This window comes from Schistocerca nitens, chromosome 3, assembly GCF_023898315.1.
Source record: "Schistocerca nitens isolate TAMUIC-IGC-003100 chromosome 3, iqSchNite1.1, whole genome shotgun sequence".
Classification (NCBI taxonomy): domain Eukaryota; kingdom Metazoa; phylum Arthropoda; class Insecta; order Orthoptera; family Acrididae; genus Schistocerca; species Schistocerca nitens.
Window position 1 is genome coordinate 572,702,494 of NC_064616.1, and position 23,402 is coordinate 572,725,895.

Sequence of the window (23,402 nt, forward strand, 5' to 3'; positions counted from 1 at the left end):
TATGGGAGGCACCAACGTTGACATGGAAAGTACAGAGCGACAGGAAATTCTGGATAAAAATCGGGAGCAGGCCTCCGAGGCCCCACCCGTATAATGTGGCAAGGATATGGTGTCGCCAGGTGGTGTCATACGCTTTGCGTTGATCAAAAAAGACAGCAACAAGGTGTTTGGCATCTGGAAAAGGCTGTTGGGATGGCAGACTCGAGGGACACAAGATTATTAGTGGTATAGTGCCCCTGGCGGAAGCTGCCCTGACCTGGAGCCAGTAGGCCACGTGACTCCAGGACCCAACCCAACCGCCAACACACTATACATTTCAGCAACTTACAAACAACATTGGTGAGGTTGATGGGCCGATAGCTATCTACATCAAGCGGGTTTTGCCAGGTTTGAGCCCGGAATGATGTTGCTCTCCTGCCAGTGTGATAGAAAGACGCCATCGCACCACATCTGGTTGAAGATGGCGAGATGACGCTCTTAGCCAGATGAGAGATGTTTCATCATCTGACTGTGGATCCAATTCAGCCCAGGAGCTGTCTCTGGGCAATGTGCAATTACACTATGGAGCTCCCACTCCGTAAACGGGACATTATGGGGTTCACTGTGGCATGTAATGAACGAGAGGACTTTCCTTTCCATCCGCTGTTTGGGGGTGCGCAAGGCTGGGGGTGTAGTTCTCTGACGCAGAGGCTCGAGCATAGAGCTCAGAGAAGTGCACAGCAATTACATTTGCATCAGTAGAGAGCATGCCATTGATGTTAACACCAGGGACACCTGTTAGGGTCTGGTAGCCAAAAAGACGTCTGATCTTTGTCCAGACTTGGGAAGGTGACGTATGGCACCCAATGGTTGAGACTTACATCTCCCAACACTCCTGTTTCCATCATTTTATAAGCAGGACCACGGGCATGGAGCTGCTTAAGAGCTATTATGTGCTCTAGGTAAGGGTTCCACTTATGTCACTGTAGACCTTGCCAACACTCTTTAATTGCCTCAGACTTCCGGCGACCACCAAGGGACTGTCTTTCGCCGGGGTGATGAGGAAGGGAGGGCGGGGGGGGGGGGGGGGGGGCACAATAAAGAGCAAGGGATCCCGTTTTCTGGCACAGAAACGATTGTAGTAGTCACCTGCTCAACTGTCACATCTACGTTACCATGTAGGGCAGAATCAACTGTGACAGCAGAGGTGAAAGTTTCCCAGTCTGCCTTGTTTATAGCCCATCTGGGCAGGCGTCCATGGGCCTGATGCCGGGGTAATGACAGGAAGATGGCGAAGTGGTCACTATGACACAGGTCGTCATGTGCTCTCCAGTCCTGGGCTGCAAATTGATAAATCAATGGCCGAGTAATTACCATGAGCCACACTGAAATGTGTGGCAGCCCCAGTATTTAAGAGGCAGAGATCGAACTGAGACAGTAAAGTTTCAGCATCTTTGCCTCTGCCAGTAAGCATAGTGTCACAATTCAAGAGGTTGTGGGCGTTAAAATCTCCCAAAAGTAGGAAAGGTTTAGGGAATTGATCAATCAGTGCAGTTGATACATTCGGGGGTACCACACCATCTGTAGGAAGATATACATTGCAGACAGTTATTTCCTGCATCGTCTGTATTCTGACACCCACAGCTTCAAGAGGGGTTTGAATGGGCACAGATTCCCTACAGAAAGTGTTTAGGACATAAATGCAAACTCCACCTGATACACTATTGTAGTAGCTACAGTTCCTGTAATATTCCTTATAGCCACAGATGGCAGGAGTCCGCATTGCTGGGAACCAGGTTTCCTGGAGGGCAATGCAGAAACCAGGTGTAAAGCTTAACAGTTGCCGTAGCTCAGCCTGGCGGTGGAAAAAAACTGCTGCAATTCCACTGGATGACAACATCGAGAGATTAGGAAGGCTTGGAACATTCAATGAGGCAGTCTATGCCTCAAGGTCACCTGCTGCCACCGACTCTTTTGCCTTAGCAGTCCATATCCACTGTGTCTGAGGGTCTGGTGAGACCTAGGTCCTCAGTGGACTCCAGAATCTCCACCCCATCCTCAGACGCAGAACTTGTAGGTTGGGGTGGTGTGGGTGCCACCGCAAGTTCCTTGTTCTTATGGGTCTTCTTTTTCGATCTCTCGAGCTGTTCCTTGGGTTTCCCTGGCTGGGAGGACTTCACTGAATCAGTCTCCAGGACTGAGGATGAGTGTGAAGCCCTATGACCCACTGCTTTTGGGGGTCTTCAGTTACTGGCGAGTGTCATCTTTCCCACTAGCAGAAACCTGGGAAGGGAGTGGCCCAAGGGACCCCTTTCTAGCAAGAGGAGCTGAAGAAGCCTTACGCTTCACTGGCTCAGAAGTGGGGACTGAAATCCCCGATGGTTGAGAGGGGGGGGGGGGAGTGTTGCTCCCCAAAGTAGATGGTGCTGTAGTAACAGGAAGGGAAGTGCCCCCACCATCAAGGGGGCAGGTGTAGCCTCCCGGTTCTCAGAGGCGACAGGAATTCGAGGAACTGATAGGGCAAGAACTGTTCTCGTAGCGTCAGTGTATGAGGTAGTCATAGCCACAGGATGTAGGTGCTCAAACTTCCTCTTAGCCTCAGTGTAGGTCAGTCGGTCCAGGGCCTTATATTCCATGATTTTCCTCTCTTTCTGTAAAATCCTGCAGTCGGGTGAGCATGGTGAATGATGCTCTCCGCAGTTGACACAGATTGGAGGCGGGGCACATGGAGTATTGGGATGCGATGGACGTCCACAATCTCGACAGGTGGGGCTGGAAGTACAGTGGGAAGACGTCTTCCAGCACTTAAATAACTGCATCAGGGGAGGGATATATGGCTTGACGTCACAATGGTAGACCATCACCTTGACCTACTCGGGCAACGTGTCGCCCTCTAAGGCCAAAATGAAGGCACTGGTGGCAACCTGATTATTCCTCGGACCCCGATGGATGTGCTGGACGAAATGAACACCTCGCCACTCTAAATTGGTGCGCAGCTCCCCATCAGACTGCAATCCCTGAGGAATATAATACCGTGGACTGTATTTGAGCTCTTATGGGGCGTGTTGGTAACAAACATCCCCCAACTTGCCCCAAGCCTGTGACTTGACAGAGGACAAGCCCCCCACCTCCCCAAACTTGTCCTCCAAATGCTCCACAAAAAACTGAGGCTTCATGGACATGAAAGACTCCCCATCAACTCCCATACATATGAGGTACTGGGGCAATTAAGCTTCACTGCCATCCTTAGCCTGGCATTCCTCCCATGGTGTGGCCAGGGAGGGGAACAACTTGAGGTCTTATTGTCAGAAGAAGCTGAGTAGCACATTGACTGTAGTGTAGTGGTTATGATACTAGACTGTTGTATGGAGGGAAGCGAGTTCAAAACTCACCTGAACTGTAAAATTTTAATCTATATATTCGGGTCGAGGACATTCTAGAAGTATCCACAAATGTCAAGAATCATTTCACTGGAATGATCTGTAACTATATATATACCGTATGTGTTCTGGCCGGAGGCAGTTCGCTCCGCACTCTTGTATGTGCAAGTGCTGAATACCCCTTCGTTAAGTGAAGTTAGTGTTTGTCATTCATCTAATTACACCTTCTTCTATGTGACATTATTCCTTAGCATTAAAGTTAGACTTTGCCCGCTTAGTGACTGCTGGCGGCAGATCACCAGCAAGAGATGATGTACTACACTTCATGACCTGTCATCCGCCCTGATACCACCCACTCTGACCAGGGGACCTCACTACGGGTGCCATCCAGCTGCAGCAAAGGCCTCCTGGCAGGATGGCCATTGCTGGGAGTCCTGATGCCCCAGGGGGTGGCCATCTACTCCTTGGCATACGAGGGGAGTTAATGGTGCAGGCATCAGCAGAGCGATCCCTGTGTAGTCAGGGGACTACAACCAACAGGGTACATGGCATCCCCACCACAATGGACTGGCTACCGTGCTGATATGAAGTACAAATAAGTCCATGGTCATCATCGGCACAGAAAGTGACACCACATAGTGCATGGTGGAAAATGCATCCAGTAAGGTGTCCTCACCCAAGAGATGGAGAATGGGCAGGACTGCAATACGATGAAGAGAAAGTGGGCTGAAGATCTCATTGCACAATGAACACAATGCACCATGTAAGGTGCCCTTCCCCAATTGGCTCGCTCTTCGGGAAAATTTGGAAAAATAAAGATCAAACCCTACAGGGGACCATCACATAATGGCCCAAACATGTGAGATTCCTAATAGTCACCCCTTACAACAGGCAGGAATACCTCGGGCCTATTCTAACCCCCGGACCCACAGGGGGACACACTCAGCAGGAATGTCACTCTATGAAGCTCAAGATCTATGTAAAATATTTCTCATGCATGCATTACATCCAGCCGACCCTTCATTTGATCTTTTTCATGAACAAAAACTGGATCTATAAATGAAGAATGACGTTACTTGTGTTGGATACTCACCAAGTGCATTTTCAATTTTCAGACCTGTCAACAATTCCTTGAGTTTATCAACAGACCACTGGCAGGCATTCTTTTCTGTCCTAGACAAAGAAAAAAGAAATTTAATTAAATTACATGATACTGTTTTCTTCTTCATGTTTTATGAAACTTCAGCTTTGGCAAGAAGACTGTTGAGAGGAAGTACTAGATGCATGTCAATAGCATTCCACTAAATGGTTCTAAAATTAGATGTGGTACCAGGCAACAATGCTTATGTATGTCAGACCAGTCAACAAAGACCCAAAGATGTCTAATGGGGGGGAATTCATGTGGTACAGATTTTTGTGAAGTGGTTTTATGAACATACTAAAAAATGATGTTAGAAAGGACTCCACTCACAGCTGGTGAAATTATTGATCATTAAAACACGACCGGTTTCACAGCTTTAAGCCACATCATCAAATAAACCCACATGGTAAAAAGCAAAGTACAGTGTCACCACTTTTTGCAGATATTAAAATTAGTAAAGGAATGTCAAATATACTCTCTATGTTTTTAAAGATCATAGGCATACCCATTGCTCCAGGTCAAAATTTACTTTTCACAGAATATCGTCAATACTATGGTGAGTGATAGGTAAAGAAGTAGTGCCCCATTCATAAACATTTGCCTGCATCTAAAAAGAAAAAAGGAAATATTTTATAGTGAGCAATTTTTTTTTTTTTTTTTTTTTTTTTTTTTTTTTTTTTTTTTTTTTTTTTTTTTGAAAGAGGCTAGATTGGTTATAAAGAATTGTCACTGCTAACGATTAGTCATAGCACAGGCAAATTACAATGTGGAAAGGATCAGGTGGCAGTGTCTTACCAATATGACAACAGGGCAAGGCAAAAGCGGACCACGCGAATGACAGAGAGACTAGCTGGCTGGTGAAACTGAAGCTATTCATGCAGACAGTGTTACAAGTGAGAATATTATGTAATGAAATTCTATCCTCGCTTGTAAAGGTAGCAACCCAGCACTCCTAGTCATAAGCATATGACGTCACACTGTCCACATGGATAGCTTCTGTTCTGCTAGCCAGTTAGTCTCTCTGTCACTCGTGCGGGCCACTTTTGCCTTGCCCTGCACTATGTTGCCCTGCTGTCATACTGCCACCCGATTCTGATTCTTTCCACACTGTAATATGCCTGTGCCATGACTAATCATGTTAGCAGTGACAATTCTTTATCACCTATCTGGCTTCTTTTTTTAAAAAATTTATCGGCCACTCACTATAAAATATTTTTGTTTTCTTTTTAGATGCAGGCAAATTTTAAAGACTGGGGGACTTCTTTACCTTTCGCTCACCATAGTATTGGCGATATTCCCTGAATAGCAAATTTTGACTTGGAGCAATGGGTACAATGGGTATGCCTACGATCTTTTAACATTGTGAGTATATTTTAGACATTGCTTTACTAATTTTAATATCCACAAAAAGTGGTGACACTGTACTTCGCGTTTTACCACATAGGTTCACCTGATGATGTGGCTTAAAACTGTGAAACTCGTCATGTTTTAATAAACAACAGCTTTACCAGCTGTGAGTGGAGTTTTTCCTAACATCGTGCCTTTCAACAGATGTTGCTGCCCCGAGTGTAAAATAGTTTGTCATACTAAAAATCCTGACCAGTGGGGTTTGAAGGTGAGGGTGGGCATTTAAACATGTTTTTCTTTACTAACTCAGACTGCAGCTCCTAGAAAAAATTTGCCCCAGTACAAAATTAAACTAATTAAATTTCCTACAAAAATGCTCTATTCTGTTTTCTCTACAACTAGTAGTTTCCACATTACAGGGAATGCAAAATATCGCAGATTATTAAAAATAGTTTTTTAATGCTATAAAATTAATGTTTATTTTTAAATTAGTCAATGAAAAACAAATATTAAATATGTGAGCCACATTTAAGTACAGCAGAATCTATTAGGGGATAATTATTTTGTGGATGGGCAGGGGGAAGCTGAAGGGTAGACACATGAGGAAAGGCACGTCATCAGATTGAGCTCGTGCACTTTCACTCCTTTGTAAGTCTGCTAACTGGAAAGCAGGCAAGTCCACTCCCTTTACCCAACTGCAAGACATTTCACAGACTTGCACACACACACTTCCACAGCTCGCCTTGTGACTCACTGGCAACACTATGAGGAGGCAATCTTTGAGGGGGATTAATCATTTTCTGCAAAATCTGTTAACAAAATGCTGAATACAGGTATTACTTCCTAATAAGAGTAACGCAAGAAAAGGACATGTGCAGATTTTATGTAAATCTCCACATGCTGTTCTACAATGCTAGAGGGGAAGTTGATTCTTAGTTGTCCTGTTCAGCAATTTTAGCACTTTCTGGGAAATATTCACAGAACCACAAAGGTAAAGGAAATAGAAATCTACACACATTTGACAAAATATCCTAATAAAACCTCAAAGAAACATTCAGAACAGTATACAATCCTAAATTTTACGTTAGATGTAATACGATTTTCATCAGAGATATAAATTTTATAGTGAACTGCATATCTAGTACACAAATCAAAAATGTAAAAACCAGCCACAAATATGGCAAAAGTATATCATATTTTAGAAATAACATAAAATTGTGTAATATATGTAAAAAATAATATAACCAAAAGTTATACATTAGCAGGTACATATAGATAAATTTCCTGAAAATAGCTTTATTTTATTTAGATACCACTAGTGAATGAACTATTGCTTGAAACTAGTAGCAGAAAATAAAATCTAATGAAGCAGCTCTGGTGGATATTATTACAACAGTATGTATTTCATGCAATTTGTTGAGGCTGCAAAATAGCATACACAAGAGATTCTCTCCACATTGGACAGCTAATCGTCCACATGTTCCAACATACTAGCACTACAGCTACAATAATCAACCAGCCAATCAACCCACCCATCCACCCACCCTTCTCCACATGACACCAATTAATAACTATTTTAATCTTCAGTCTCTTTGCAATCAACTTTGAGCTCCTCTAATTTCATGTCAGAATATATTTCTGTAATGACTTACTGTACACCAAATTGAGATGAATAGGAAAGGAGATGACTAATAGTAATACAACGCACCCTGCACCATGCACCACTCTGTGTCTTGTGGAGTTATGTATGTAGACGTAGCATCAACTGATAGTTTCCCTCCAAGCTTTTCTCTTCCACAAAAGGTGACTTTAGCGACATCAGGTAAGGATTTTTAAGTTCAGAGCCTGCTCTAAGAATTTCTACTTACATAACCAAAACATAACAATGTCTTTGAAATGTCCTACACTAACTCATTGTTTTGTCTTCCAATCTTCGAAGTAATAACTTTAATGGGGTACCGAGATTTTTATGAAAGTTTTCATCTTAAATTTGTTAAAAGCAGGCAATTTTGCTTCATGCAGAAGGGTTTCCTCATCAATCTATATACATCACATAATTTAAAAAAAAACATGGCCACAGAGAGCAAGTGAGCTCTAATTCTATATCAGGAAGAGTGGGGGTCCTGCTTGTACAATGTAATACACAGTTTGTCAGATTAGAAAACATGACTAGTTTGACCCAGTTCGAACATCAATTCTAAATTATGCACCACCGGGTTGTCACACTGGCCAGCAAAAGTATGTAGATATTTTGGCACTATTGTCAACGAAAATGCCAAGCTGGATCCCTAACTAAATTTCAAATACAACACACAGAAACACAACAAAATCTACACTATCCACAGCCTAAACAACATTCACAACTTTCCCTTTTACAATGTGGTGCCAAATATGGCAGCCACTAAAGGAGAAACCATGGAAGAAAGAAGGTTGGACAAACGTGGCAGAGAGACTACTAAAGAAATGGATAGCCAAGTTAATAAGCACTAAATTTTTTTAACCTGTTAACTACATGGGTGGGGTCCGAGTAAACCCCAAGAGACTTTGTTTATAGTTTCTATTGTTGGCAGACTACAGATTCACCATTTTAGGTATTCACAGTGTGCTGCATAGGCTTGTGACATGGATGTGTACCCTGCTCTCAACAGTAAGTATCTGTTTCACATTGTTGCATTTCTGTAGATCGCACACGTGCTTTTATGTAGTAATTATTTACAATACACTAATACAGTAATTTGCTTTTATTACAGTATATTTATAATAATGGCTCACTATCTGTGATGAGGATATTTAACAACTGTTAGGAGGCAATGACTCAGAAGGTGAAGACATAGAAAGAAATAACCAAGAAGAAGAAAGATTAGCAGTTGATGACATCAGCAATCATGATTCAATAAACAGTGAACACCTTTCTGGTCAGAGATCTAGCAAAGTGAAGGCTCTTCTTCTAATGAAGAAAAAGAAGAAGAAAGCCCACGAAACTATTTTTACAGTAAGTACAGAAATAAAAATGAGTAAATCTGCCTCACGTACATCTTTTGTGCAATAGCACAATATTGTATGACAGTTCACTTGATTGAAAACACCTGCTGCTTGTAAAAATGAAATGTCACCAATAGATAGTTGGGTACTATTATTTACCAATGAGGTGATTGACGCTATCCTGCACTAAACTAACAAAAAAACTTGGACAAATATTCAACTTTATTATTACGGTCATATCATGCTAAAAACATTGATTGCTTTGAGTTACAGGCTTACCTTGAATAACTTCTGTTTATTTCAATATTCAAGTCAAATCATGAAGATGTTACATCCCTATGATATGAGATATTTTACAAGGTGTAATGGGAAAAAACTGTTTTTATTCATTCATTTTAATGTAACCTTTGATATCAGTACACAAGAGAGAAAATCCACAAATAAATTGGCCTTGACAAGAAATTTTTGGAGAGAGTATTAGCAATTGCAGCACAAACTATTCTTGTTCAGAATATTTGTGTGTTGTTGAAATGTTGGTAAAATTTCAAGGGAGGTGCTCATTCAGACTGTTTAACCTGTAAAATATGGCATGAAAATGCAGTGCATTTGCAATACGAAAACTCCTTACTTATATAATGTGTTTATATATTCTGGAAAACCACTTACCTAAAGAAAAATCCCTTTCATAGTGACAACGCAGGATGTGTTAAAAACTTGCATCGCCATTTTATGGAACTAACAGAAATATTACTGGAAACAGTTTATTCACTCATTTGAGTTAGTAGACGAATTATTAAACTGAGGACTAACATACGTGGGTATATGTACAAAAAAAAACTGGAAATTCCTCTTGAGTTTTTGCCTAATAAAAGAACACACTGATTCATCAACACCTGGATTTGTACGAGACAAGACCTTTGTGCCATTCATTCCAAAGAAGAATAAAAGAGTAGTTTTACTATTTTCTATGCATCACAAAGTATCCATAAAACAACAATCAATGAAACTTGAAATTACAGTTTTCACAGCAAAACTAAAGAAGGGGGTTGACACCTTAGATTTGAAATGCTCAAAATTACTCTTGTTGACATAGAAAAAGAAGATGGCAGAGCACAATCTTTGCTGCTGCACTGAATATTTCTCTTGCTAATAGATATGTTCTCCCAGTCGGTTCTATTATTAATAATAATAATAATAATAATAATAATAATAATAATAGTAATAGTAATAGTAATAATAAAATACAAGCAGAAACAGATACATACAAGATGATACCACAAATGCCTGAAGTGATAATTTTGCAACATGAAGTCACCCGAGCAATTAATTCTACGCACAATTGGAAAGCCCCTGGAAATGATAAAATAGCAAATTTCTGGCTAAAGAAGTTCACCTCAACACATTCACATCTAACTAAATTATTTAACAGTTACATTGCTGACCCATACATATTCCCTGATACACTTACACATGGAATAACTTATCTGAAACCTAAAGATCAAGCAGACACAGCAAACCCAGCTAAATATCGCCCCATAACATGCCTACCAACAATCTACAAAATATTAACTTCAGTCATTACACAGAAATTAATGACACATACAACACAGAACAAAATTATAAATGAAGAACAAAAAGGCTGCTGCAAAGGAGCGCGAGGATGTAAAGAGCAACTGATAATAGATGCAGAGGTGACATATCAAGCTAAAACTAAACAAAGGTCTCTACACTACGCATACATTGATTACCAAAAAGCTTTTGATAGTGTACCCCACTCATGGTTACTACAAATATTGGAAATATACAAAGTAGATCCTAAATTGATACAGTTCCTAAACATAGTAATGAAAAACTGGAAAACCACACTTAATATACAAACAAATTCAGATAATATCACATCACAGCCAATACAGATTAAGCGTGGAATATACCAAGGAGACTCATTAAGTCCTTTCTGGTTCTGTCTTGCTCTGAACCCACTATCCAACATGCTAAATAATACAAATTATGGATACAATATTACTGGAACATACCCACACAAAATCACACATTTGCTATACATGGATGATCTAAAACTACTGGCAGCAACAAATCAACAACTCAACCAATTACTAAAGATAACAGAAGTATTCAGCAATGATATAAGTATGGCGTTTGGAACAGACAAATGTAAGAAAAATAGCATAGTCAAGGGAAAACACACTAAACAAGAAGATTACATATTGGATAACCACAGCGACTGCATAGAAGCGATGGAAAAAACGGATGCCTATAAATATCTAGGATACAGACAAAAAATAGGAATAGATAATACAAATATTAAAGAAGAACTAAAAGAAAAATATAGACAAAGACTAACAAAAATACTGAAAACAGAATTGACAGCAAGAAACAAGACCAAAGCTATAAATACTTATGCCATACCAATATTGACCTACTCATTTGGAGTAGTGAAATGGAGTAACACAGACCTAGAAGCACTCAATACACTTACACGATCACAATGCCATAAATATAGAATACATCACATACATTCAGCAACAGAAAGATTCACATTAAGCAGAAAGGAAGGAGGAAGGGGATTTATCGATATAAAAAACCTACATTATGGACAGGTAGACAATTTAAGAAAATTCTTTGTAGAACGAGCAGAAACTAGCAAAATACACAAGGCAATCACTCATATAAATACATCGGCTACACCACTGCAATTTCATAACCACTTCTACAACCCTTTAGATCACATAACATCAACAGATACGAAGAAAGTAAATTGGAAAAAGAAAACACTTCATGGCAAGCACCCGTATCATCTAACACAGCCACACATCGATCAAGACGCATCCAACACATGGCTAAGAAAAGGCAATATATACAGTGAGACAGAAGGATTCATGATTGCAATACAGGATCAAACAATAAACACCAGGTATTACAGCAAGCATATTATTAAAGATCCCAATACCACAACAGATAAATGCAGACTTTGTAAACAACAAATAGAAACAGTAGATCACATCACAAGCGGATGTACAATACTAGCAAATACAGAATACCCCAGAAGACATGACAATGTAGCAAAAATAATACATCAACAGCTTGCCTTACAACATAAACTTTTAAAACAACAAGTTCCTACATACAAGTATGCACCACAAAATGTACTGGAGAATGATGAATACAAATTATACTGGAACAGAACCATTATAACAGATAAAACAACGCCACATAACAAACCTGACATCATACTCACCAATAAAAAGAAGAAATTAACACAACTAATCGAAATATCCATACCCAATACAACAAATATACAAAAGAAAACAGGAGAAAAAATTGAAAAATACATCCAACTGGCTGAGGAAGTCAAAGACATGTGGCATCAGGATAAAGTTGACATCATACCAATTATACTATCAACTACAGGAGTCATACCACACAATATCCACCAGTACATCAATGCAATAGAGCTACATCCAAACGTATATATACAACTACAGAAATCAGTAATTATTGATACATGTTCAATTACCCGAAAGTTCCTAAATGCAATATAACACATACCATACAGTTAAAAGGAAATGACGCCTGATCAAGGTCCGCGTCACTTTTCATTTTTAACCAGACTTAACGTCTGAGAAAGTAAAGAATAGTAGTAATACTTGCATAGACTGCCAAGTAACCCACAAGTCGAAACAACAATAAAAACTATCAACACAATCATACACAACAAAGTAAATGAATATACAACTATGGAAGAGTTACAACTACTTGTTTATATAGGAGCACTCACTACACTAAATATACACACTAGGCAGAGATCAGAACCAACCAACACACACAACAAACCCACAAAACCAGCATGGCAACACAGGCTACAGATCAGAATAGAAAAACTGAGAAAGGACATCGGACAGCTAACACAATTTATAAGAAATGAAATGTCAGAAAAAAAACTAAAAACGTTAGGTAAAATCTCACAACAAGAAGCGATAGAGCAATTAGATGAGAAGAAGCAGAAATTACAAGCATTGGCCAAACGACTTAGAAGATACAAAAAAAGTGAAAATAGAAGGAAACAAAACCAAACATTCAACACAAACCAAAAGAAATTTTACCAGACAATAGATAACACACACATTAAAATAGACAATCCACCAATCATAACAGACATGGAACACTTCTGGAGCAACATATGGTCAAACCCGGTACAACATAACAGGCATGCACGGTGGATACAAGCAGTAACAGACACATACAAGATGATACCACAAATGCCTGAAGTGATAATTTTGCAACATGAAGTCACCCAAGCAATTAATTCTACTCACAATTGGAAAGCCCCTGGAAAAGATAAAATAGCAAATTTCTGGCTAAAGAAGTTCACCTCAACACATTCACATCTAACTAAATTATTTAACAGTTACATTGCAGACCCATACACATTCCCTGATACACTTACACATGGAATAACTTATCTGAAACCTAAAGATCAAGCAGACACACCAAACCCAGCAAAATATCGCCCCATAACATGCCTACCAACAATATACAAAATATTAACTTCAGTCATTACACAGAAATTAATGACACATACAACACAGAACAAAATTATAAATGAAGAACAAAAAGGCTGTTGCAAAGGAGCACGAGGATGTAAAGAGCAACTGATAATAGATGCAGAGGTGACATATCAAGCTAAAACTAAAAGGTCGCTACACTACGCATACATTGATTACCAAAAAGCTTTTGATAGTGTACCCCACTCATGGTTACTACAAATATTGGAATTATACAAAGTAGATCATAAATTGATACAGTTCCTAAACATAGTAATGAAAAATTGGAAAACCACACTTAATATCCAAACAAATTCAAATAAAATCACATCACAGCCAATACAGATTAAGCGTGCAATATACCAAGGAGATTCATTAAGTCCTTTCTGGTTCTGCCTTGCTCTGAACCCACTATACAACATGCTAAATAATACAAATTATGGATACTGTGGTGTCACCGCTAGACACCACACTTGCTAGGTGGTAACTTAAATCGGCCGCGGTCCTGTAGTACATGTCGGACCCGCGTGTCGCCACTGTGTATTCGCAAACGTAGCGCCACCACAGGGCAGGTCACAAGACACGGACATGACCTCGCCCCAGTTGTACGGACGACATAGCTTGCGACAAGACGTATCACGTCTTCCTCTCATTTGCCGAGAGACAGATTAAATAGCCTTCAGCTAGTCCATCGCTACTACCTAGCAAGGCGCCATGTGTATCATTGCTAATTGCTTACTACTATGCAAGAGATGTATTTCAACAAGAACAAGACTACATTAAAAGTTAAGTAGATGACAATCTCTCTTCTTTTCTTTATAGTTTTCATCCAGTCTCCTGTTTCAGAATTTACGCCCGTCTGCGTTAGTTTCGCGTGCACCTAGCCACTCATTGTGTCGAGACCTTAGGGAATCGACACAACAGATACAATATCACTGGAACATACCCACACAAAATCACACATTTGCTATACATGGATGATCTAAAACTACTGGCAGCAACAAATCAACAACTCAACCAATTACTAAAGATAACAGAAGTATTCAGCAATGATATAAATATGGCTTTTGGAACAGACAAATGTAAGAAAAATAGCATAGTCAAGGGAAAACACACTAAACAAGAAGATTACATATTGGATAACCACAGTGAGTGCATAGAAGCGATGGAAAAAACAGATGCCTATAAATATCTAGGATACAGACAAAAAATAGGAATAGATAATACAAATATTAAAGAAGAACTAAAAGAAAAATATAGACAAAGACTATCAAAAATACTGAAAACAGAATTGACAGCAAGAAACAAGACAAAAGCCTATGCTATACCAATATTGACCTACTCATTTGGAGTAGTGAAATGGAGTAACACAGACCTAGAAGCACTCAATACACTTACACGATCACAATGCCACAAATATAGAATACATCACATACATTCAGCAACAGAAAGATTCACATTAAGCAGAAAGGAAGGAGGAAGGGGATTTATCAACATAAAAAACCTACATTATGGACAGGTAGACAATTTAAGAAAATTCTTTATAGAACGAGCAGAAACTAGCAAAATACACAAAGCAATCACTCATATAAATACATCGGCTACACCATTGCAATTTCATAACCACTTCTACAACCCTTTAGATCACATAACATCAACAGACACGAAGAAAATAAATTGGAAAAAGAAAACACTACACGGCAAGCACCCGTATCATTTAACACAGCCACACATCGATCAAGACGCATCCAACACATGGCTAAGAAAAGGCAATATATACAGAGAGACGGAAGGATTCATGATTGCAATACAGGATCAAACAATAAAAATCGGATATTAAAGCAAGCATATTATTAAAGATCCCAATACCACAACAGATAAATGCTGACTTTGCAAACAACAAATAGAAACAGCAGATCACATCACAAGCGGATGTACAATACTAGCAAATACAGAATACACCAGAAGACATGACAATGTAGCAAAAATACTACTACAACAACAAAAACTTGCCATACAACATAAACTAATAAAACACATTCCCACATACAAGTATGCACCACAAAATGCACTAGGGAATGATGATTACAAATTATACTGGAACAGAACCATTGTAACAGATAAAACAACACCACATAACAAACCTGACATCATACTCACCAATAAAAAGAAGAAATTAACACAACTAATCGAAATATCCATACCCAATACAACAAATATACAGAAGATAACAGGAGAAAAAATTGAAAAATACATCCAACTGGCTGAGGAAGTCAAGGACATGTGGCATCAGGATAAAGTTGACATTATACCAATTATACTATCAACTACAGTAGTCATACCACACAATATCCACCAGTACATCAACGCAATACAGCTACATCGAAAGGTATATATACAACTACAAAAATCTGTAATTATTGACACATGTTCAATTCCCCGAAAGTTCCTAAATGCAATGTAACATATGCCATACAGTTAAAAGGAAGTCACACTTGATGAAGGTCCATGTCACTTTCCATTTTTAACCAGACATAACGTCTGAGAAGGAAGAAAGGAAAGAAGTAGTAGTAGGAGTAGTAGTAGTAGTAGTAGTAGTAATTATTATTATTATTATTATTATTATTATTATTATTATTATTATTATTATTATAATATCAGCCATGGACAATACATAAAATCCACTGCAATGAGTCTTGAGAGAGAAAGTTTATCAACACCTAATGCAGGTGAGTATGGTCCTAGTGTTTCTAAAACGCGAAGGTGATATTTTTGACCAAGGCCAGCAGACAAAAATAAATATGTAATACTTGCAACAACAACAACAACAACAAGAACAACAACAACAAAGTGTACTTGTAAGCTACATTCAAAGACAATCAATTATTGTTTGTCCTACAAACCCAAAGAAAATGAATGACTTTGTAGGCACATAATGTGCTGTGATTTTTCTCATTAGTTATTGTTGTTTTATAGTCTTCACTTCATTTTACGTTCCTATTCTGTTAAAAACGAAGAGTTTAATTAGGACTTAATTCTTTATTTGATTTTTATGTCATTTCATCTGAACTATAAAAATAAAAACCAAAGAGACGTGTTTTTGTAAATGACAAATTTTCTGTGAAGACTGATATTGTAAGCACAGTAAAGGATTTAAATAATAAATTTGTTGTTTTATTATGTAAATATATAAGTTTTTAAGTTATTTACAGTAATTATTTAGCAACACACCTAAACTCTGTTGGGGTACTTGTAGACTCCCCCCTCCCCTCCCCCATGTGACGACCATGTTACCAAAAACAAACGTTAAAGATTTATGTCCATTATTTTGCAGTATGTGGAATAACCGTTTTAAGTTTTGGTAGAGTGAATGACTGAACAAAAAATAAGTAACTGGCATACAAATACTGAACACAAATCTCAGTGCCACACAAACCACTAATGTACATTTGTATTGGTATGTATCTGTTAAGGAAGGTAATATCTCATTTTGTGAGAAGATGAGAAATAAAACGAAAGTACTTCAATTTTGCACAAACTAGAGAAACATTATCTTATTCAAAAACCACAGAAAACTAAAAACACACTAATAGTCTTAATTTAGAATTCATAGTGCAGGAATAATAAATTTATTGGTTTCTATCTCAAGATTCTCAAGCCTTTTATGCTATGCAGCTGTGGCACCTACGTAACAGTACTTTTCTATCAGTACACTTTAAATCAGTTTGTGAAAGAGCAAAATATACAGGAACCACCAAATTTTATGACCATTTTTCAGGTACTGCAGAGAAGCTGGAAAAAATTATCCTAAAACAGGTGTAATATACACAGTTACACAGCCAGCACAATCATACTGTACCCCACAACATAGCAAGAAGACAGGATGACAACACAAAAACTAAAGAAGCAGAAGGCCTATATGAGGTGCCAATCATAGTTCTGAACCGATGCATGAACAGAACATTAACAAACATCCATAAACACTATAAAAGTGTGTGTGTGGTGTGTTTTTCTCCACATCTCCTCCTAAACCACTGAGAACCACCTATACATCACAGTTCAGCAGATATGAGGTCATAATGATATGTGAGAAACTGCCGTGTCGTGCACAACATTTAAATTTATTACTTCTTTGCCACTAACTCTACCCAAAGCTTATTTCCCCAACAGTACCCACAAATGCTGATGAAAGTATGAAGACAAATATGCTGATGTACAACACAGTTCAAGAGAGATGACCCTATAAACAAGATATGTGAAAAAAAATGCTGCATTGTGCATTAAGTTTTAATAATATTTGTTTTGTAAATAAAACCGCCTTTTCTTGCTGCAACTTAATTTATTTTCCCCAGATGTGTTTCACTTTTTTCTTGCTCTAATGAACCATCCGTGGAATGGTTTGCTGTGATCTGTTTTTCTTCTCATCTGGTCTGGAGGTTGCACTACCACTTCATTTCAAACACATAAGCACAATTTTGTATTCTCAACTTTTCCACACTGTTCACCATGTTTCCCCTTTTTTATGGTGTACCATTACTCTTTTGCCACTCGATATAGCTATTTCCTCTGACACTGTGCTTTTAACAACATAAATATTGTAACTTGTATTTACCTTGTTGAAAGCACAGTGTCCAAAGAAATAGCTATACCAAGTGGCAAAAGAATAATAGTACACCACAAAAAAGGAGAAACATGGTGAACAGTGTGGAAAAGTTGGGAATACAAAATCATGCTTATGTGTTTGAAATAAAGTGGTAGTGCAACCTCCAGATCACATGAGAGGAAAAACAGATCACAGAAAACCATCCCACTGATGATGCCTTAGAGCAAGAAAAAGGCGAAACACATCTGGGAATAAATTAAGTTGCAGCAAGAAAAGGCAGTTTTATTTACAAAACAAGTATTTCTGGGCTTGCTGCAGAGGATGGCCACACAAGAAAACTTGTTAAGTTTTAATAAATTAATTCTTTATTACAAACACTATCCTCCCGTAGAGTCAACTTAAGGAAATCCCCGATTCCTCAGAGTGCTTTTGATAGCTTTAAACTGCGAAGCATAAACGTCTGTAGGTGGAAACGACAGCTGTCAATAGCGTTATGAAGACGTGTTGCCACAGAGACGTTTACAGAATCATGTTGTAGACATGCAAAGTAAATGCGTCCAGCATACAGAACCTGTGCACATCACATTTGTTAAATTGGATACTGTACAATACACATCTGCACATTATGAATATTTCTGTGTATGACTGTTCCATAATTTTGAAAGCATTTTCACAATTAAATGTAAATGAAATTTTTTCGATACTTCACTACAAACACAGTTCCCTTTTTGCTTTCATTTCTAATAGGAAATTCGCAAAATGAACATCTGGGCAATGCCAGATTTGTCAGCTAGTAACAAATAAGTCTTTCAGTTCAGGTACTTTTCCAGCTTACCTAAAGCACATCCAAGATGCATAAAAAAATTTTGAAAACTACAGGTCACTTTCCTCACTATCAACATTTTCAAACATAAATAATAAGAATGTACTGTGAAAGACAGGCTAAAGTGAGTTACCTGAATAAATACAACCTCCTAAATGTTGCACAGTTTGACTTCTAATATGGGCCATAACAGAGTTTACAAAAGTTTTACCGTAAATTCTCAACAGGCGTTACTGTGTTATATGCATATTTTTAGAGCTGTTGAAAGCTTTTGACACTGTTTATCACAAAATACTACTAAACAAACTAGAAATGCTAAGTACAAGAGGAATAGCTAATGAGTGGTTCCAGTCTCAAATAGAAAAATACACTCAATGGTGTGAACAAGTGCTCAGTATATGATAAATTAACACTGGAACAAAACAAACAGCATGTGCATCTGATTAAAGGGAGACAACAACACATTGAACAAAGGCTAAATCTATCACATGTGTAGCAAACAGTGTTTTAAGGGATGAATGTATATAGAATGAACATATAAAGGTAGTGGCAAAAAGAATGTCACCAGCATGTTATGCACTTAAGGTTGTAGCATCAGTGTGCAAGGGCCAGTGTGTCTTATGGCATACTATTCCTATGTACATTCAATTCTTAGCTATGGGATTCCATTCTGTTGATCAAATGCACAAAACAAAAATTTTGAAATTACAGAAAATAACTTCAGATACAAAGTAATAGCCAGACTCATTGTAAGGAAATATTTTTAAAAAAATGAGTATCCTTACTGTGTGAAGAGAATACATCTACCATGTCATAAATAGTTCTATACACAATCATGAAACAAAGGCCAGTTCGGACCTACATTTACTCAGGGAAAAAGAAAGAAACTCAACAGTATTTTCTACCACGGATTAAATTTAAGGAAATTTTGCCCAAGGAGATGAAAGAGTGAGCTCAAATACATTTATTTAAAAAGATAGTTAAAGTCAAAACGTACCTCTTAATAATGAACACTACACAAAAGATTACTTACGAAACAAATAAACTGATGACACAACATATGATAAAAATGCATTTCTTTCCATAGGAAAATCACCAAGCAAGATTGCTGGTGCACAATATTGTTGTACTGCCATTTCTCTGAGTGCAATATCTCACTTATCATGAAGGGATTCTGCCCAAGTATTTTTCAGACAAGCAGAAAGGAAGACAGACAGGTAACTACAGGCACGACAGCATGTGCACCCCCCCCCCCCCCCCCACACACACACACACACACACACACACACACACACACACACACACACACACACACACTCTCTCTCTGGCTAAACTGACAATGTGTAATTAATTTTCAAATTACTGAGCTATCTTGTTTCAAGGGGACAGTGCATTTGACGAGATAGTGGCATCTGATTCAGCTGGATAATGGCTCACGGTCAGTCTGGCCATTCTGATTTAGGTCTAGCTAAATCACTTCAGGAAAATACTAGATTGATTCCATCAACAGGGCCACAGCTGACAACCCTGTCTTCTTAATTCATATGCCTGTACATATGACTTGTTTCCATGTATTAATCTAACAAATACTGTGTTAGTGTCCATTAATCCTTTGACAATTAGATTAGTAATACTAAACCAACAATTTCATGAGATTCTCAATGTTATGAAAAGCATCTTAAATTCCTGTCTCAGTGCAATGACAACTAAGTGACTGCTTCTTTAAGAAACTTACAGAAGTCAAGGTTTTCATGCTGCTGACATACAGTATTGATTCTGAAAGGCAGTAAATTGTATGCTCTATAGCATAAATTAAAATACCACTGAAAATAAAAGGGGAAAAGGAATTGTTTGAAATTATTATAAAGTTATTTACATCAGTGTGAATCAATAGTTTAGGTCTTTGAGCCACTTTAAATACTTTTAATTAGGAATTTATTTCACTCTGCTACAACTGTTTACGATTTCTTTCTCATTAGTCTTACATTTTGCCATGTACTTTGCCATGTACTTATTATGAATTTTACTCAGGTATACATTACATTTAGAACAAAAAATGAAAAAATTAACATATGGGCAGAAACGTCTAAAGTAATTTAATCATGTCTGCAGAGACCCATACATTCTACCAACGCCCATTCTGCACATCTAAATATAAACTGCAAGGTAAGTATCCAAGTCTTCCTGTGCACTGACTTGTTTAGAAGACGCTTTTTTAAACGTTATGACTGAAATTTTCATATCTTACTGAACACTCAATAATGAATACAGAACCAATAATTAAATATATCATTGTATCACTATTAGTGAAATAAAAACTTCATGATTAAGAGAAATTACAAATTCAAGATGCAAAAACATAGAACTGTAAGCTTTTTAGTCAACTGTCTGAACAGATGTGTGCTCTCTTTAAGATTTAGTTTATTTACATAAAATGTAATTGGGAACAAAGGGCCATTTACATTATATCCTGTTCCCACTATCATTTTGCGAATGTAACTCCAAAAGCTGTCAAACATTATAAATGCTTACACAATTTTTCTAATTTAAAACATTGATTTTAAATAGGAAAAATCATTAAATATACCTCTGTGTCCCAAAGTAATTATTCATCACAGACATTAATTGCTGTTTGTTGGTGGCTCAGAACTAAGTTTAAGACTGCACAGTGGGCCACATTCTCATTCTCACTGTTATAGGTTCTTGGCAACAGCCATGCCATGAATTCTCTGACATACTGGAGCCCAACAGGTCAGTAGTCTAGCTGAATCCGGAAACATGAGCAAATTTGGTACCATTTACATTTTTGAATAATTTTTCTCCTGTACTCACTAGCTTATGAAGAGTATTAGCTTGTAATTCTGCCCTTATTCTTCAAGAATAGGTATGCATGTATCTCAATCCAGTTACACAGGCATTTCAGATATAGCTCTAAGGATATTATTTTTCAGGTGCATTTAGTTTTCTAGAATTTCTCAACAAGTTCATCATTCTTAAGGAAGAATAGGCCACTGAATTGAAATTAGTAGTTAGACATAATGAAAAACTCCATTTATGAATAACGTGTTTCACAGTGAAACGGTCTGAAGCACTTGGGGGGAGGGGGGCAGGGGGGGGGGGGGGGAATGTGGAAGCCTGTGTTACTTGGTACTTAATACATCCGTACAGCTCTCCCCAACCTCCTTTTGATGCATTATGTTCTTATAAACCCTTCTGTCTTTTATATCTGCACATAACTGTCTAGCTAGTTCTGAAAGTCATTTTTCAAGAGCAGTTTAAAACACACACACACACACACACACGGATGGGAGGGAGGGAGTAGGGCATAAATACAGAAACTAACAAAAAATTCCCCAATATCATCACACATGCAATCCATGTAATACTGGTACAGTTCACCGGAAACTTTTCTATGCACTGAAGAAGAAAAAAAAAATTTTAGAGTTATAAAAGGAAGTGTAAATATAAACACACATTCTTAGGGTCTAAGGTTTCAACATAGTGAACATAATTATGAACTATGTTCAGACTGGATTCTACAGGAATCTTGTGGACAGCAACTGTGACATAACAAAAAGTCTATCTGAAGTGAGTCATACACTCAACACACTTGTAAATGCACACATTTTTCCATGACCTTAGCACATACATAGCTTAACTGAGGGGCTGAGAGTGCAAAGAGCACAAGCGCTCGCTGAAGTAAGATGAATACATGACTGCCCGAGTTAAATGGCTGTCTACAAAATCATGAAAGTTACTATCCGCTATGTCATCCGAACAAGACACAGCAGGGCAAAAGCACCACAGCGCAAAGTTACGAGCTGGTGCCAGTGCCCTAGACTCAACACTTGCACGAATTCCACCAGCACCACAGACGGTGCTGAAGGATAAAGATATCTACTTTGCCTCAGCCAACTGCTGGCAGAGTACAATCCACCAATGACTGGTCAACAACGGACAAACGCCTACTCGGAAGATAGAAGAGCAGCCCTTGTCCAGGGCTGACAGACATGGAACGTCATTTAATGAACTCTTAGAAATGAACAGGCAGTTGTAATTGCATTTGCTATGTACTGTGAAACTTACCTATGATTATTTGCACTTAGTCATTGAGGGCCTTTTTGTGTTTTATTACATGCAGTACTGCAGACTTCATTGTTCAATAAGCCACAAAGATAAGTTAACCTTTTTAACTCACTTGTGTGACACTGTTCCTAATTTGTTGGAGTGTTTTAGAACCTTCATTCTCCTATCTTGTTACCTGACCCTGGGGCATAGCCATGTAATAGCGCAGGGAGAAATTGTCTTAGCGTTGTACTGCACCAGAATACGTTTCACGAACTCTCACACTCTGCCTACCATAACCACAGTGGCAAATCAGCCTCCACAGCAGTAGTGAATGTCTTTGCAAAACTGGCAATGAAGGTTTCCAAAACAACCTAATCATCATATATTTTTGCCTAATTGTCAGTTAGTCTTCGTACAGTAATAGGTATGGTTAGAGATTGTAGTGCCCTTGGGTTATTTTTTTAATATATTAAAAACACACATGCTCTGTGTCTTACAACTTTTTACAGTAAAACAAGTA

At 38.2% G+C, this 23,402-nt stretch overlaps 1 protein-coding gene across 1 annotated transcript in view; it reads right to left on the reverse strand.

The window, feature by feature from the left end:
* LOC126248482 (activator of 90 kDa heat shock protein ATPase homolog 1) overlaps nucleotides 1-23,402 on the reverse strand; it is a 107,174-nt gene that overhangs the window by 47,289 nt on the left and 36,483 nt on the right. Inside the window, exon 3 of the mRNA XM_049949500.1 lies at nucleotides 4,453-4,532. Within this exon, the coding sequence (XP_049805457.1) occupies nucleotides 4,453-4,532 (80 nt within the window). The remainder of the gene's footprint in view (nucleotides 1-4,452; nucleotides 4,533-23,402) is intronic.